Below are 14,827 nucleotides of genomic sequence, written 5' to 3' on the forward strand. Positions count from 1 at the left end.
AGTTTCTTATTCGATCCCGGAATGTCCCGCTTTTCCTTAGGCTGTCCCTATTTTCATTGGAGAAATTTTGGAGGCTATGGAGTTATCCAGCCCCCGAGCCATCTGAAGGCAATCCTGTATAGGGAAGGTTTTTTAAAAAAATGTTTAATGTTTAATTATGTTTTTATATATGTTGGAAGCTGCCCAGAGTGGCTGGGGCAATCCAGTGAGATGTGTGGGGTATAAATCGTAAAATTATCATTGTGGAATGGGACATCCCTATTTACATCAGAGAAATGTTGGAGGGTATGGATTGATACGGCCCCTGAGCCATCTGAAGGCAGCCCTGTATAGTGGTACCTTGGTTTTCGAACGTAATCTGTTCCGGAAGACTGTTTAACTTCCAAGATGTTCGAAAACCGAGGTACCACTGTATAAGGAAGTTTTTCAATGTTATGTTTAAATATGTTGGAAGCCACCCAGAGTGGCTGGGGCAACCCAGTAAGATGGACAAGGTATAAATAGTAAAATTACTACTACTACTACTACTACTACTACTACTACTACTACTATTGAATAAAAAGGTAAAGGGACCCCTGACCGTTAGGTCCAGTCACAAACGACTCTGGGGTTGCGGCGCTCATCTCACTTTACTGGCCAAGGGAGCCGGGGTGCAGCTTCTGGGTCATGTGGCCAGCATGACTAAGCCGCTTCTGGCGAACCAGAGCAGCGCACAGAAACGCCGTTTACCTTCCCGCTGGAGTGGTACCTATTTATCTACTTGCACTTTGACGTGCTTTTGAACTGCTAGGTTGGCAGGAGCAGGGACTGAGCAACGGCAGCTCACCCCGTCATGGGGATTCGAACCGCTGACCTTCTGATCTGCAATTCCTAGGCTCAGTGATTTAGACCACAGCGCCACCAGCGTCCTACTACTACTGAATAGGACTTCCCTATTTTCATCGGAGAAATGTTGGAAGGTGTGTAACTCCATAAAAGAGCAACTTTCTCTGCCCCATGCACAAGTGTGCACATATATACCTCAAGCTCAATAACTGAAGAAGAGCCAGCACCATGAAATGGAATCAGTCATAGTCTATCCATATTTAGGAAATCTTACAGCAGGCCTACACAACCTGTGATCCATCAAGCTGACTGAACCACACCTGCCAAATGCAGTGTCACTTGCCAGGGGCTTCATTACCCCTCTGTTTTGGGAGTCCCAGGCAGCCCACACAAACAGGAGGTTATCAAGCCCCTGATGGGTTGCCATATGTAGTTGGCAGGTCACCAGCTGTGCTTGGCTGCCTATAATATGATAATATCTAGTAGCACAAAAAACCCACAAAACGCCCCCTGTTAAACTGTCCCATTAGGTAAGCAGATTAATGTCAAAAAGCAAGGGATGTGAAATGAATTGACATCAGTGGTGGAAGAAGCAAAGTCAGTGTGGTGCAAAAGCACCAGCGGAACCAATTCCGTGCTCTTGCCAGTGCATTTGCACCGCAACAACCAGGCTGTTGCCTTGCCCCCTCCTCATCCTATTATGCAGCAGGGAGGTCAGGTGAATGCCGCCCCCAGTTCCCCTGCTGTATCTTGTTCTGTGAGAGAGTTGTTCTGCTTGCACAACGTGGCTTTTCCTTTGTCTCTTCTCCCTGTGTACCCCCAAAATCTGATCCAGAGTGCCTAGGAGTTGAAGGGGAGAGGAGAAAGAAGTTCTCTTCCGCAAGGGCAAGTCTGCAGCATGACTGGAATAGCACCGCTCAGGGGTGGAGGAAGGGGGCCAGGGGGGTGGTCTGCCCCGGGTGTCATCACTGAGGGGGGTGACATTTGGCATGCCATCCATCCACAACTCCCAAGCCTACCCTGAGCCGTCAGGGGAAGGGGCAGAGCTGTGTAGCTTACCAGCGGCCTTCCACCCTTCCCCCTTTGTTTTGACAGCTCAGGGGAGGCTTGAGAGTCACAGGGGGGTGGCGCGGCGTTGCCCCCCACTCCCAGGCTGCTTCCTGGGAGGGAGCCTCCCCCAAGCTGTTAAAAGGAAGACGGAAGGGAGGAAGGCTGCTGGCAATGTGGCGCAGCTCCCTCCCCCCAGGAAGCAGTCCACCATGGGAAGCTCGCTCCACCCCTCCTGGGCAGCTCGCCCCCTGGGATGTTCACTGTGGGTGCCACCACCCTGGGACGCTCGCCCCGCCCCCCTGGCCCTGCCCCTGGATGCCAGAGCAGTTAGCTCTGCCTCTGATTGACATATCTCATCAGGAGTAGGGGGAGATTGTCCTGGGAAGACTTGCCAATCTATACCTGTTGAATTTCTGCCCGACATGTCCTTACCTATCATATTAGGACCAACTTGCAAGAATCAGAAGTTTGAGATAAAGTCCTGGCTTTGTAGCGGTCACCAGTAAGCTTTACACCAGATGCCCGCCTGATGTTTTGAACTACAACTCCCATCGCCCCAGCCACCATAGCCAGGGAGGATGGGAACTTTAGTCCACAACTTTTGAAGGACTCTGCACTAACTATCGCTGCTTTACACTAATTTTCAAAAGGAGCCAACGTTCTATTTACGCTGCTGCATGTGACCATCCAGATATCTTGTGAATTATGCAGTTGTGTATTTCCTTATTTTCTGCCTTTATATCACAGTTAGCAATATAAAATAATGGTTTACAATCTAAGAGAGAGAGCAGAACCTCCAAGTGTCCTTACCTTCCAGGGACAATCCTGGATTTACAGAATCATAGAATCATAGAGTTGGAAGAAACCACAAGGGCCATCGAGTCCAACCCCCTGCCAAGCAGGAAACACCATCAGAGCACTCCTGACATATGGTTGTCAAGCCTCTGCTTAAAGACCTCCAAAGAAGGAGACTCCACCACACTCCTTGGCAGCAAATTCCACTGTCGAACAGCTCTTACTGTCAGGAAGAGCTTACAGAAGTTATCCCGGTTTCTGATTTGATCCCAGAATGTCTCGCTTTTCCTTAGGATCTCTCTATTTTCATCAGAGAAATGTTGCAGGGTATAGAGCAGGCATAGGCAAACTCCAGCCCTCCAGATGTTTGGGACTACAATTCCCATCATCCATAGCTAACAGGACCAGTGGTCAGGGACGATGGGAATTTTAGCCTTAAACATCTGGAGGGCTGGAATTTGCCTATGCCTGGTATAGAGTTATGCGACCCCCAAGCGAAGGAGATAAGTAACTATACAGCCTTTAGAAGACATCTGAAGGCAGCCCTGTATAGGGAACATTTTTAAAATTTTAATGTTTTGTTGTGTTTCTATATAGGAAGCTGCTCAGAGTGGCTGGGGTAACCCTGTAAGAATAGCATAGTAATAATAATAATAATAATAATAATAATAATAATAATAATAGAATAGGACACTTCTATTTTTATTGAAGAAATTTTGGAGGGTATGAGGTAGTTGAAAAGGAAAAGAAAAGGAATGGGGGAAGAAAGAAAATAAATATTCAAGTTTCAGTGTTTACATGCAGCTATATAATGATGCGGGTGGCGCTGTGGGCTAAACCACTGAGCTTCTTGGGCTTGCCGATCGGAAGTTTAGCGGTTTGAATCTCCATGACGGGATGAGCTCCTGTTGCTCTGTCCCATCTCCTGCCAACCTAGCATTTCAAAAGCACACCAGTGCAAGTAGATAAGTAGGTACCACTGCGGCAGAAAGGTAAACGGTGTTACTATACGCTCTGGTTTCCGACACGGTGTCTCGTTGTGCCAGAAGCGGTTTAGTCATGCTAGCCACATGAACCCGAAAAGCTGTCTGTGGACAAACGCTGGCTCTCTCGGCCTGAAAGCAAGATTAGTGTCGCAACCCCATAGTCCCCTTTGACTGGACTTAACTGTCCAGGGGTCCTTTACCTTATATATATAAAGTCTGGGGCCAAAGGGAGCCAAAGGCAGTTGGTTCCAGTCAGAATGGAGGAGGACGTCTTGTCTCATGTCTCCATTGCAATATGGGAGTTGATTCCAATTAGGGGGTCTCACTGTCTGGTTTCTCCCTCAGCTGCCAAATTACAGCTAAATCCAACCATGTCAACTGAAGGGGGTGCATTGTCTCATCTCTCCTTCCAATGACAAATAGGTGTTGATTGCAACCAGGCCTGTTAAGTTGACCTCACTGCCTCATCTTTCAATAATAATAATAATAATAATAATAATAATAATAATAATAATAATTTATTATTTATACCCGCCCATCTGGCTGGGCTTCCCCAGCCACTCTGGGCAGCTTCCAAAAAAATAATAAAATACTGTAATGCATTAAACATTAAAAGCTTCCCTAAACAGGGCTGCCTTCAGATGACTTCTAAAAGTCTGGTAGTTGTTGTTCTCTTTGACATCTGGTGGGAGGGCATTCCACAGGGAAGGTGCCACTACCGAGAAGGCCCTCTGCCTGATTCCCTGTAACTTGGCTTCTCGCAGTGAGGGAACCGCCAGAAGGCCCTCGGTGCTGGACCTCAGAAAGATGAGGTAAAACGATGGGAGTGGAGACGCTCCTTCAGATATACTGGACCGAGGCTGTTTAGGGCTTTAAAGGTCAGCACCAACACTTTGAATTGTGCTCGGAAACGTACTGGGAGCCAATGTAGGTCTTTCAAGACCGGTGTTATATGGTCTCGGAGGCCGCTCCCAGTCACCAGTCTAGCTGCTGCATTCTGGATTAGTTGTAGTTTCCGGGTCACCTTTAGTTGCCCAAGGACGGTTGATTCCACCCAGGCAAATTGACATGGCCTCATCCCTCTCTCACATGCAGCCGGGTAGCATGGCCCTGGTGAATTGCGGCAATGGATATTCCAAAAGCATGCCAGAGGGGAACTGGAGACTGCAGAACAAAGAGATCAGTGAATGTCCTTTTATGAAATCACGCAGACTCTCTCAAATTTCCACTGCCCCTTGTGATGCAAATGAATTCTCCTGAATGCATTTCATATAAAAAAAAGGAAGTGGCTTAATTTATGCAAATGTGGACGTCACTCAGCATGCCACTACAATTCATAATCTTATCAATACAGAATAAACGGATAAGCAAGCGTACCTCATTTGTCCAGTAGTGAATCTCTCACAAAGCACTTGTGTTAAAGCAGTGGTTTTGAATAAAATACACCACTGAGCACTTTCAATTAATCACACTTCCATTCTTTATCTTAATTTATTAAATACATGTATATCGGCTACCTTTAATGTAATGTCTGCAATTTTCAGGCAAGGCAGGATGACAGAGAGAAATAAGAATGGTTCCTGAATATTAAAATGTTAACATCTCAGTGTTAGATAAAAGTGAGATAGGCTTTTCCAGGCTGCGTGTCTGTCTGCTGTATATTTTGCAAAGCGGCCTGTCCATCTGTCCATCCACCTGTTCTCCATAGGTTTGGCTGCCTCTCGAGATATTGTTGCCAAATTCAGTATGAGGGTTCCCGAGCTGAGGGTAGTGGCTGTTGTTGATGACTGAACCTGGGGGTCTCTTGTAGCCAATGCATGCAGACCTTCCAGGTGTCCCTATTTTCCAGAGGAAGTCCCAAATTTACAAAAGCCGTCCTGGTTTCTGATTTGATCTCATAATGTCCCGGTTTCCCTTAGGAGGTCCCTATTTTCATCAGAGAAATGCTGGAGGGTATGGAGTTATGTGACCCCCCGAGGAAAGGAGATAAGTAACTATACAGTGGTACTTCGGGTTAAGAACTTAATTCATTCTGGAGGTCCTTTCTTAACCTGAAACTGTTCTTAACCTGAGGGACTACTTTAGCTAATGGGACCTCCTGCTGCTGCTGCGCCGCTGGCACTCGATTTCTGTTCTCATCCTGAAGCAAAGTTCATAACCCGAGGTACTATTTCTGGGTTAGCGGAGTCTGTAACCTGAAGCGTCTGTAACCCGAGGTACCACTGTACAACCTTTAGAAGACATCTGAAGGCACCCTTGTATGCGGAAGTATTTTTTAAAAAAAGTTTACATATATATATATATATATATATATATATATATATATATATATTGGAAGTTGCTCAGAGTGGCTGGGGCAACCCATATATATATACATACAGCAGCAGCAACAACAATGAAATAAGGCACCCCTATTTTCATTAGAGGAATGTTGGGAGGGTATGTCCATGTGCTCTACCATTGAGATGTGGCACTGCATGGCAAGCATCATGTGCTATAGTGTTTATTTATTGCATATCTAACCATTTCACATTCCTCCAAGAAGCTCCAACAGCACACATGGTCCGTATACCTTCCCCATCACAAGGCAAGTGACTAACTCAAGGTGGGCTCCATGGCTGGGTGGGGATTTGAATCTGGTCTCCCCAGCCATAGACTGACACTCTAACCACTACAATATACTGTCTCCCAATGAAACTCTAGAGCAGGGGTCAGCGAGGTTTACCTGGCCTGGGCTGGTTCACTCCAGCGGAGAGCCCTCCATGGACCGGATTGCGCATGCGTGTGTGCCCCCACGATTTCCGGCATCTGCACCTGCACAGATGGGATTTTCGGCACCGTTGAAGCGAGTCACACACTGCGCTGTGCGGGTTTAGCGCAGCGTGCAGGGACTTGCCGAGCAAGCGGCTCGGTTCAGGGGCAGCTCGTGGGCTGGTAAAACAACCCCTGTGGGCCTCTTGTGGCCCATGGGCCTTAGGTTGCCAACTCCTGCTCTAGAGCAATGTTTCCCAAACTTGGGTTTCCACCTGTTTTTCCACTACAACTCCCTAGCTAGCAAGGCCAGTGGTCAGGGATGATGGGAACTGCAGTCCAAAACCAACAACAACTAGCGATCCAGATTTGGGAAACTGCTCTAGAACTTGTCTGTAGAAACAGATGTCGAAGGGGGCGGTAATCTTATCTTAACATACCTGTTCTACAAGCAATGAATGAAAGCTCCGTGATGCACTGGAGAGATTCTAGGAGAACTCTTCAGTCTTAAAAGAAAATCAATGTTGCCACTAACGCCTTAACTACATTCAGTTGGCAATAAGCCCCACTGATTTCAAGGAGAGTGTTGGATAAACATGCATAGCATTGCAGCCTTAAGACTCATTTTCTAATGTCTCCCTTTTTGGGATTTCAGCCTGTCAATCCAATGAATTCTGACCTTTTAGATTTGACAGCTGAGGTTTGTTTTTGGTTTTTTGGTTAAGGCTCACAACTGGGAGTGCAATTCTGGAAACGAGAAGCTGAACATAACTTTAAAGGCAGGCATATAATGCAGCCTCAGTCAGTTGCCCCATCACTCTCTTCCAGCTCCTATAGAGCTGTGAACTGATCTTAAATCCCCACAAAGTAAACACAATTACACCACTCATTTCATCAGCTTTGTGTCCCAGAAAGCACACATTTCCACCTAAGCGGAGTTCTCCTGGGAAGAAAGGAAACATCAGTTACAAATGTGAAGAAGTTAAGCAGAAGAAAGGGAGCAAAAATTGTCCCTTCTGTGTCTCCATAGGAAGATGTTCCTCTCCATCTGCTAATGAGATTTATTACTTATATTTCTGGCATGGCTTCTGTGTTAAGAGCTGCATGTCAGACAAATCCAACAGGTATAGATTGGCAATGTAGTGCTAGGAAAAAATTCCCCTGTTGAATTTATACCCAGCATGGAGTTGCTGAAATGGACAGGTGTTCACTGCCACGGGTGGGGAATGCAGCCTTATTGTGACTCCAGAATATGATGTTATTGGAGCACCATCCCAGCCAAAGCCACATAGACAATATTTTATGCAATTAGTCGACCAGCTTTAAAGGTCATATTTTCAGTGCAATGTTATGCATCCTTTTCACTTTTTAATATATAATTTATTATCAGCATAAACGCTTTTGAGTCAATGAAGTGAAGGATAGAAATATTATGGATAAAATGGAGAGAGACATAAAATTTGGATGATGAAGTAACATGTAGTTGAAAAGATTTATAATAGGACCCATGGAGGGGAAGGTGGGAAGTCTAGAGATCTGGAGAAATCTCTAAATATGGATATGTATTTTGTACTGTTATAACTTTGCACTTGTAAAATCAAATATAAATTATTTCGAAAAAAGAGAGAAAAGAAATCACGTTGCCGAAGGATCGAACTCTCCAGTGCCATTTTGTGTCAGTGTCATAATACATTTAAAATACTTTAAAAAACACACTAGTGTAGCTGAGCCCAGAGTTGTCACATGCATTATGTGGTTGGAGGAAAACAGAGAGGGGAGAGAAGGGGGGGGGGGGATAATGATAATTCATTACATCAAAAACCTAACAGTACCTAACTATCGAAGGCTTTTCACCAAAGCCAGACTGAATGTCATCCCCTCTGCAGTGCTAGATGGTAGGTTGAGAGGAGTTCCCTACCAGGACAGACTTTGCTCGTGTGCTCAAGACATTGATTCCATATTTGCTACATTGTGCGAAGTATGAGCAGGCCAGGGCTGAACTGATACTACCCTTGCTGGTGCCTTTCCCGGGAAAGTCAGAGGCTCACTATGTCAGGTTCCTACTGGAAGACCGGACAAAAGCTAGAACGTTGGCAGTGGCAAAGTTTTTATCGGTGGTTGCAAGAACAAACGAGCCCTATTTTCCAAACAAAGTGCTTGATTAACCTGGAGGTAGACTGTATGAACTCTGTATTGATTTGTAATGTTTTGTTGGGTCTCTGGACCGTAATAAAGATTGAATGATAATTCATTCTATTGCAGTGTTTTTGCAGGGTTATTGTGTCGGTATCACGTGGGTAGGTCCTTTATTTATATAGTTATTTATTTTTGCTAGCATTGTGAGAGATTGGAGGGTCCAATGCTTGGTTGGTTAATATCTGCTAGGATTTTACACACCTGCAACACACACACATGCACTGCCTTCCATTGCCATAAAAGTACTGCAACTATGTAAAACAAAGATGGGGAACCTCCCCACACAGGGGTGCCAACTTGAATAAAATATTGGGGGCCCCAGGTAAGCCCCACCCCACATGATGGGTTGCACCCACACCATTTGAATGGCAATGTCCATCAACTTGAGGGGAGCTTGGCCCTCTCAAATATTTTATTGGCGGAGGCGAAGGGACCTCGGGCCCTAGCAGTTGGCTCCTATGTCCCCACATGTCACTGGACACTATTGCAGTGTTTCCCAACCTTTTTTGGGCAAAGGCACACGTGTTTCATGAAAAAAATCTCGAGGCACACCACCATTACAGCCCCGTGACGTCAGCGCGCAGCGTCACGCCGGGAGGGACATGAATTGCTAGCAAATTACATAATCACCTCCTTGAGGGCTGGCTCATCTTCTCCGAAGGCAGAACCCCATTAATTAACAGCACAGACTCACACCATAGCCAAGACGAGGGGGGAAAACCTCAGTCATGCACAGTCATGCACATGTGGGGGCTAAATGAGGACGAAGACCAGGCAGAGAGCAGGGTTCAAATCACCCCACCTGGCCAGGACAATCCCTGGGTGCTCCCTTGGGCCACTCGCCTGACCCACCTCGCAGGGCTGTTGTTGTGAGGATAACACGGGGAGAACCACGCGCGCCCCCGGGAGCTCCTTGGAGGAGAAAGCGAGCGATGAATGCAATGCACGAAATATATGAGAGGCGACCAGGTTTTGCAGGTGAGGGGCCCCCGCCAGCCTCCGCTTCAAACACCCGGCGCAACGACGCCGAAGTTTCCCCCCGGGCTCGGCTCGGGGAGCAGCGCTGCTCCCCCCCGGCTCCCCTTCGCCCTCCCGGCTCTCTCTGCTGCCCACTGGGGACCCCCCTCACCTGCCAAGTCCGGAGCGCCGGTGGAAGTTGCATGCATGCATGCAGGGCGCCGCGTTGCCATTGCATTGCACTGCACTCCATGCAACGCCTGCACGCATGCATTGCCTTGCACGCCCGCCAAGGGGTCTCCCCGCGGTCCGATGCGTCCCCTCCAGCGCGGATGCAGCATTGCAAAAATACCCCCCCCCCCCGACGCAGCCCTACCTGGGGGGCAGCCTCCGCCTCCGCCGCTCCGCCTCCGCGGGGATCCCCGGGCTCCATCCTGCCGCCCGATCTCCGCGGGGGCGCAGGCAGGATGTGCGGGGTCTGCGCGGAAGAGCCCCTGCCCGCCCGGCCGCCGCCGCCGCGCTCATTCCATGGCCGGGAGAAGAGCGCTTCAAACAAAACGCCCGGCCCGCCAGGCCACGCTGGGAAACGTAGTTTGCACACCCCGCGCGGGCGCGGAGCCCAAGGGCGAGGGGACTACGGATCCCGGCAGCCCCCGTGCCGGGGACGGAGGGGGAGAGGCCGGGTGCAGGGATGGAGGGACGGGTGGGCGAGCGAGTGAGTGAGTGGCAGCCGCCAAGCCTTGGCCGAGAGCCAGGAAGGGCCTCCCCGGAGGAGGAGGAGGGAGGCACAGAGCGGGAGGGAGGGAGGGAACCCCAGGGGTCATCTAGTGACGGCGCCCCAATCGAAAATTTGACTTAAAAAAAAAAATCTTTCGAATTTTTTAATTTTTCCCGCGGCACACCAAGCAACATCTCGCGGCACACTAGTGTGCCGCGGAACAGTGGTTGGGAAACACTGCACTATTGTCACCATCGCTGGCTGGGGCGGATAGGAGTTGGAGTCTAAAAGCACCAGGAGGGGCGCTGATTTCCTACCGCTGCACTATGGTCTAGAATAATGATGATGATGATGGTGATGATGATGATGTATTGAATTTATATACCACCCTATACTTGGGGATTGCCAACAAAGGTCCGTATAGTTAAAGCTATGGTTTACCCAGTAGTGATGTATGGAAGTGAGAGCTGGACCATAAAGAAGGCTGACCGCCGAAGAATTGATGCTTTTGAATTATGGTGCTGGAGGAGACTCTTGAGAGTCCCATGGACTGCAAGAAGATCAAACCTATCCATTCTGAAGGAAATCAGCCCTGAGTGCTCACTGGAAGGACAGATCCTGAAGCTGAGACTCCAATACTTTGGCCACCTCATGAGAAGAGAAGACTCCCTGGAAAAGACTCTGATGTTGGGAAAGATGGAGGGCACAAGGAGAAGGGGACGACAGAGGATGAGATGGTTGGATAGTGTTCTCGAAGCTACCAGCATGAGTTTGACCAAACTGCGGGAGGCAGTGGAAGACAGAAGTGCCTGGCCTGCTCTGGTCCATGGGGTCATGAAGAGTCGGACACGACTAAACGACTAAACAACAACAACAAAATACTTGGAGATCTGAGGGCAGTACACAGAATAAAGATATAAAACCACAAAGAAGAAGAAGAATATAAAACCACGAAGAAGAAGAACTGAGGCTTAAAATTCAAAGAGGAAGTTATTCAGAAATGGAGAGGGCTTAGCAACGCGCTTTAGAATGGAAACGCCAGATGGGGAAACGCGTCCCATTAAAACGGATCTAAAAAGCGTGTGTACAGCGTTACCTTACTGAGCCCACATGACTTTGTACGACGCCTCTTTTGCATTTTGATTCTCCTGCGCCCTTGACTACTCCTGGACAGGAACGATTCTGAGGTGTAGTGGAAAGGCGTGGGGAAATATCAACGCCTGCGCCCGGGCCATAACTACCCCGAGGAAGCCCTTATGACGCACGATTTGGTAAGGATGACTGTCAAGCAGGTCAGGCGGGCAGGGGCTCTGTCTGGGCCATGCGCACGGGTGCCTTTTACCACCAGGCGCTGGATGACTGTGGCTGTCTGCCTTGGGCGGCAGCGTGCCCGCCCGGCCCCTTCTCCCGCTACCCGCTCCTGCCGAGGATCGGCACCGCCTCCTCTCCCCGATTCAAGGCGCAGACAGTCATGGAGAAGCAGTTCGGAGCCATCCACGTGGGCACCTACTTGGAGATCAAGCGGAGCGACGGGAGGATCCACCCGGCGTTGGTCACGGCGCTGCACGAGGACGCCAGCAGCGTGACCGTCGAGTGGATCGAGAAAGGAGTCAACAAGGGCAAGAAGGTGGAGCTGGGCCTCGCCTTCTCGCTCAACCCTCATTTGGCACCGATGGAGCCCAGCCCCGAGGCGCTCTCGGCGCCCACGCCGTCGGATCAAGGGGATCACCCCACCCCGCCGCAGAACTACGTGGTGACCCCCACCCAGAAGGAGAAGTCGGGCGGCGATAGCGAGGATCGCGACTTTAACAAGAGGCCCCCGTCGACGGGGGCGGCGGGCAAGATCAGCCCCAGCCCCGCGCGCAAATCGCCGTGCGTCCTAGAGGTGGAGAGGATGCGCGAGCGGCGAGAGAAGCGACACTTGGAGTTCATGGAGAGGCGAGCGCGGCGCGGCGCCAGCGGCGCGCACCCGCACGCGGATGTGATCGCCGTGATCGAGCAGTACCGCGCCGCTTTGCAGCACGGCGGCTCCGCTCTCCTGGCCCAAACGTGCCCCCTGGAGCCCACCCGCGGCTGCGCGCGCAAAATCTGCGTGTGCGTCCGAAAGAGGCCCCTCAACCAGCGCGAGGAGGAGCTGAAGGAGGTTGACGTGGTGACCATCCCTTCCTCGGACGTGGTGATGGTGCACGAAGCCAAGCAGAAACTGGATCTCACCCGCTACCTGGAGAACCAGACCTTCCGCTTCGACCACGCCTTCGACGACCAAGCCTCCAACGAAAGTGTCTACAAGCACACGGCGCAACCTCTGGTGGAGATCATCTTCCGAGGAGGCATGGCCACGTGCTTTGCCTATGGACAGACGGGCAGCGGCAAGACCCACACAATGGGAGGTGACTTCTCTGGCAAGAGGCAGGATTCCTCGAAAGGGATCTATGCTATGACTGCCCGGGACGTCTTCTGCCTGCTGCAGGAGCCCACTTACAAAATCCTGGAGCTCCAGGTCTTTGGGGCTTTCTTCGAGATCTATTGGGGGAAGGTCTATGACCTACTGAACTGGAAGAAGCGGCTGAGGGTGCTTGAGGATAGCAACCAACAGGTCCAGGTGGTGGGTCTCCTGGAGCAGGAAGTGGTCTGCGTGGAAGATGTGATGAGGCTCATTGAGATAGGGAATCGGTGCAGAACTTCTGGCCAGACCTCAGCAAATGCCCACTCGTCCCGAAGCCACGCTGTTTTCCAGATCATCCTAAAGAGGAGAGGGAGGCTGCATGGTAAGTTTTCCTTGATTGATTTAGCCGGCAATGAGCGAGGAGCCGATACCTCCAGTGCGGACCGGCAAACCAGGCTGGAGGGTGCAGAGATCAACAAGAGCCTCTTGGCACTTAAGGAATGCATCAGGGCTTTGGGACGCAACAAAGGTCACACGCCCTTCCGGGCCAGTAAACTGACTCAGGTGTTAAGGGACTCCTTTATCGGAGAAAACTCCTGTACCTGCATGATCGCCACCATTTCTCCAGGGATGAGGTCGTGTGAGCACACACTCAACACACTGAGGTACGCCAATCGGGTGAAAGAGCTGGCAGTGGACACAAGCGCCTTCCGACAGCTCCAGCCCGCCTTGCCCAGATCCATCTTTCAGCTGGATGACTTGACCAGGCCCTGGACAGTCCAGAGCTTGCCCGAGACGGATGAGTTCAAAGTGTTCTGCGTACAGAATGAGGACCAGGTCTCTCCGGCAACCCTTACCTTCATTGCCAGGGGGAGAGGCCAGAAGAAGAGGAAAGAGATGGATGAGAAAGCTCTGGTGGAGGAGCACCAAGAGTCTCTCCAGTGGCTGAAAGGGTTTCTGAAAATGGCTGACGATGCAGACTATGACATGGATTTTTACGCCTCTCAGTTTGAAGCTGTTCTGGCCCAGAAGATCGCCATTCTGTCTGAGATCCAAGATAAAGTGAAATTGTTCCGTAAGAACCTCTGCAGGGAAGAACCGGGCAGCAATCGTGCCCTTGTGAAGAGATCTCGTGTTCTGTGAATTGGCATGATCCTGTTCTACTTTTCTTTCTCCATGTCAGCTTATGTCAAGGTTTACACATCATCCTGCCTCTCCAGCCACCTGACAACGTGGCAACTTAAAGAATACTTAAACCTCCCATCTCCATGTGGGTGTCTATTTCGTCTTTAATGCCAGGGCGGAAAGTCTCCTGAGAGAATCTCCAAATGCTTCTATTAGTGTCCTAAAATAACATGTTGTTGAGTTGAGCACACAGTCCCAGGGCATTTGCCATTTCTGAGCAGACCTTTTTTAAAAAACATCAACAACAAAGAAGGGAAAAGGAATTATAATATAAAGCATTTGGGAGGGGGTCAGTTTTGTAGGTAGCATAAGTATGGCTTTATGCAACATCTGCTTCCTTCCACCCAACCTAAGCCCATCTCTCTGTCTCGTTGGTCCACAAGAGTATTTTTAAAAACATGGAGGAATAGAGAAATAAAGTGAAGGAACAAGATGATCCAACATGGAAAAGCTGGCTTTAACAAAGGGTGCTTTTAAGATTACATATCTTAATCTTGGTGAGAGAGAGGCTTTCTTGTCTATAGGCATTCCTAACCTTTGTCATCAGAGAACAAACACTGTACCTTTGCAAACAGGCTTGTATGATTTGTCTACAAAGGCTGTCTACATGTACTTTAAAGTACAATCAAAGTGCATTCATTCCCTCAAGGAAATCTGGACGCTGCAGTTTACCCCTCACAGAGTTTCAGTTCCCGGCAACTTTTGACAAACACTAGTGCCCATATTTCTTTGAGGGGGGGAATGCACGCCGAATGTACTTTGGAGTGTGTATGCATCCGTAATATCACATCAAGGGGTTTGTTTGGAGCATATGCACCCCTTCCTTAAAGCAATTTGGCTTCCTTTTCAAAACACCTGAGATAATAGGCGAGAGTCGTTCAAATAGGCACTTAGAATTCATTAGGTGAAGACAGCCGCTCTTTCTCTCATAGAATCATAGAGTTGGAATAGACCACAAGGGCCATCGAGTCCAACCCC

The 14,827-nt window shown here is 49.4% G+C and overlaps 1 protein-coding gene across 1 annotated transcript; it reads left to right on the forward strand.

The window, feature by feature from the left end:
- The first annotated feature begins 11,583 nt into the window (after positions 1–11,583).
- On the forward strand, positions 11,584–13,931 carry KIF2B (kinesin family member 2B). The gene has a single exon (XM_083490019.1). It carries the CDS (start codon positions 11,600–11,602, stop codon positions 13,805–13,807), a length of 2,208 nt encoding a protein of 735 aa, XP_083346145.1. The 5' UTR covers positions 11,584–11,599; the 3' UTR covers positions 13,808–13,931.
- The last annotated feature ends 896 nt before the right edge of the window (positions 13,932–14,827 follow it).

The sequence above is a fragment of the Podarcis liolepis genome (genome assembly GCF_965112155.1).
Source record: "Podarcis liolepis genome assembly, chromosome: 2".
NCBI lineage: Eukaryota > Metazoa > Chordata > Lepidosauria > Squamata > Lacertidae > Podarcis > Podarcis liolepis.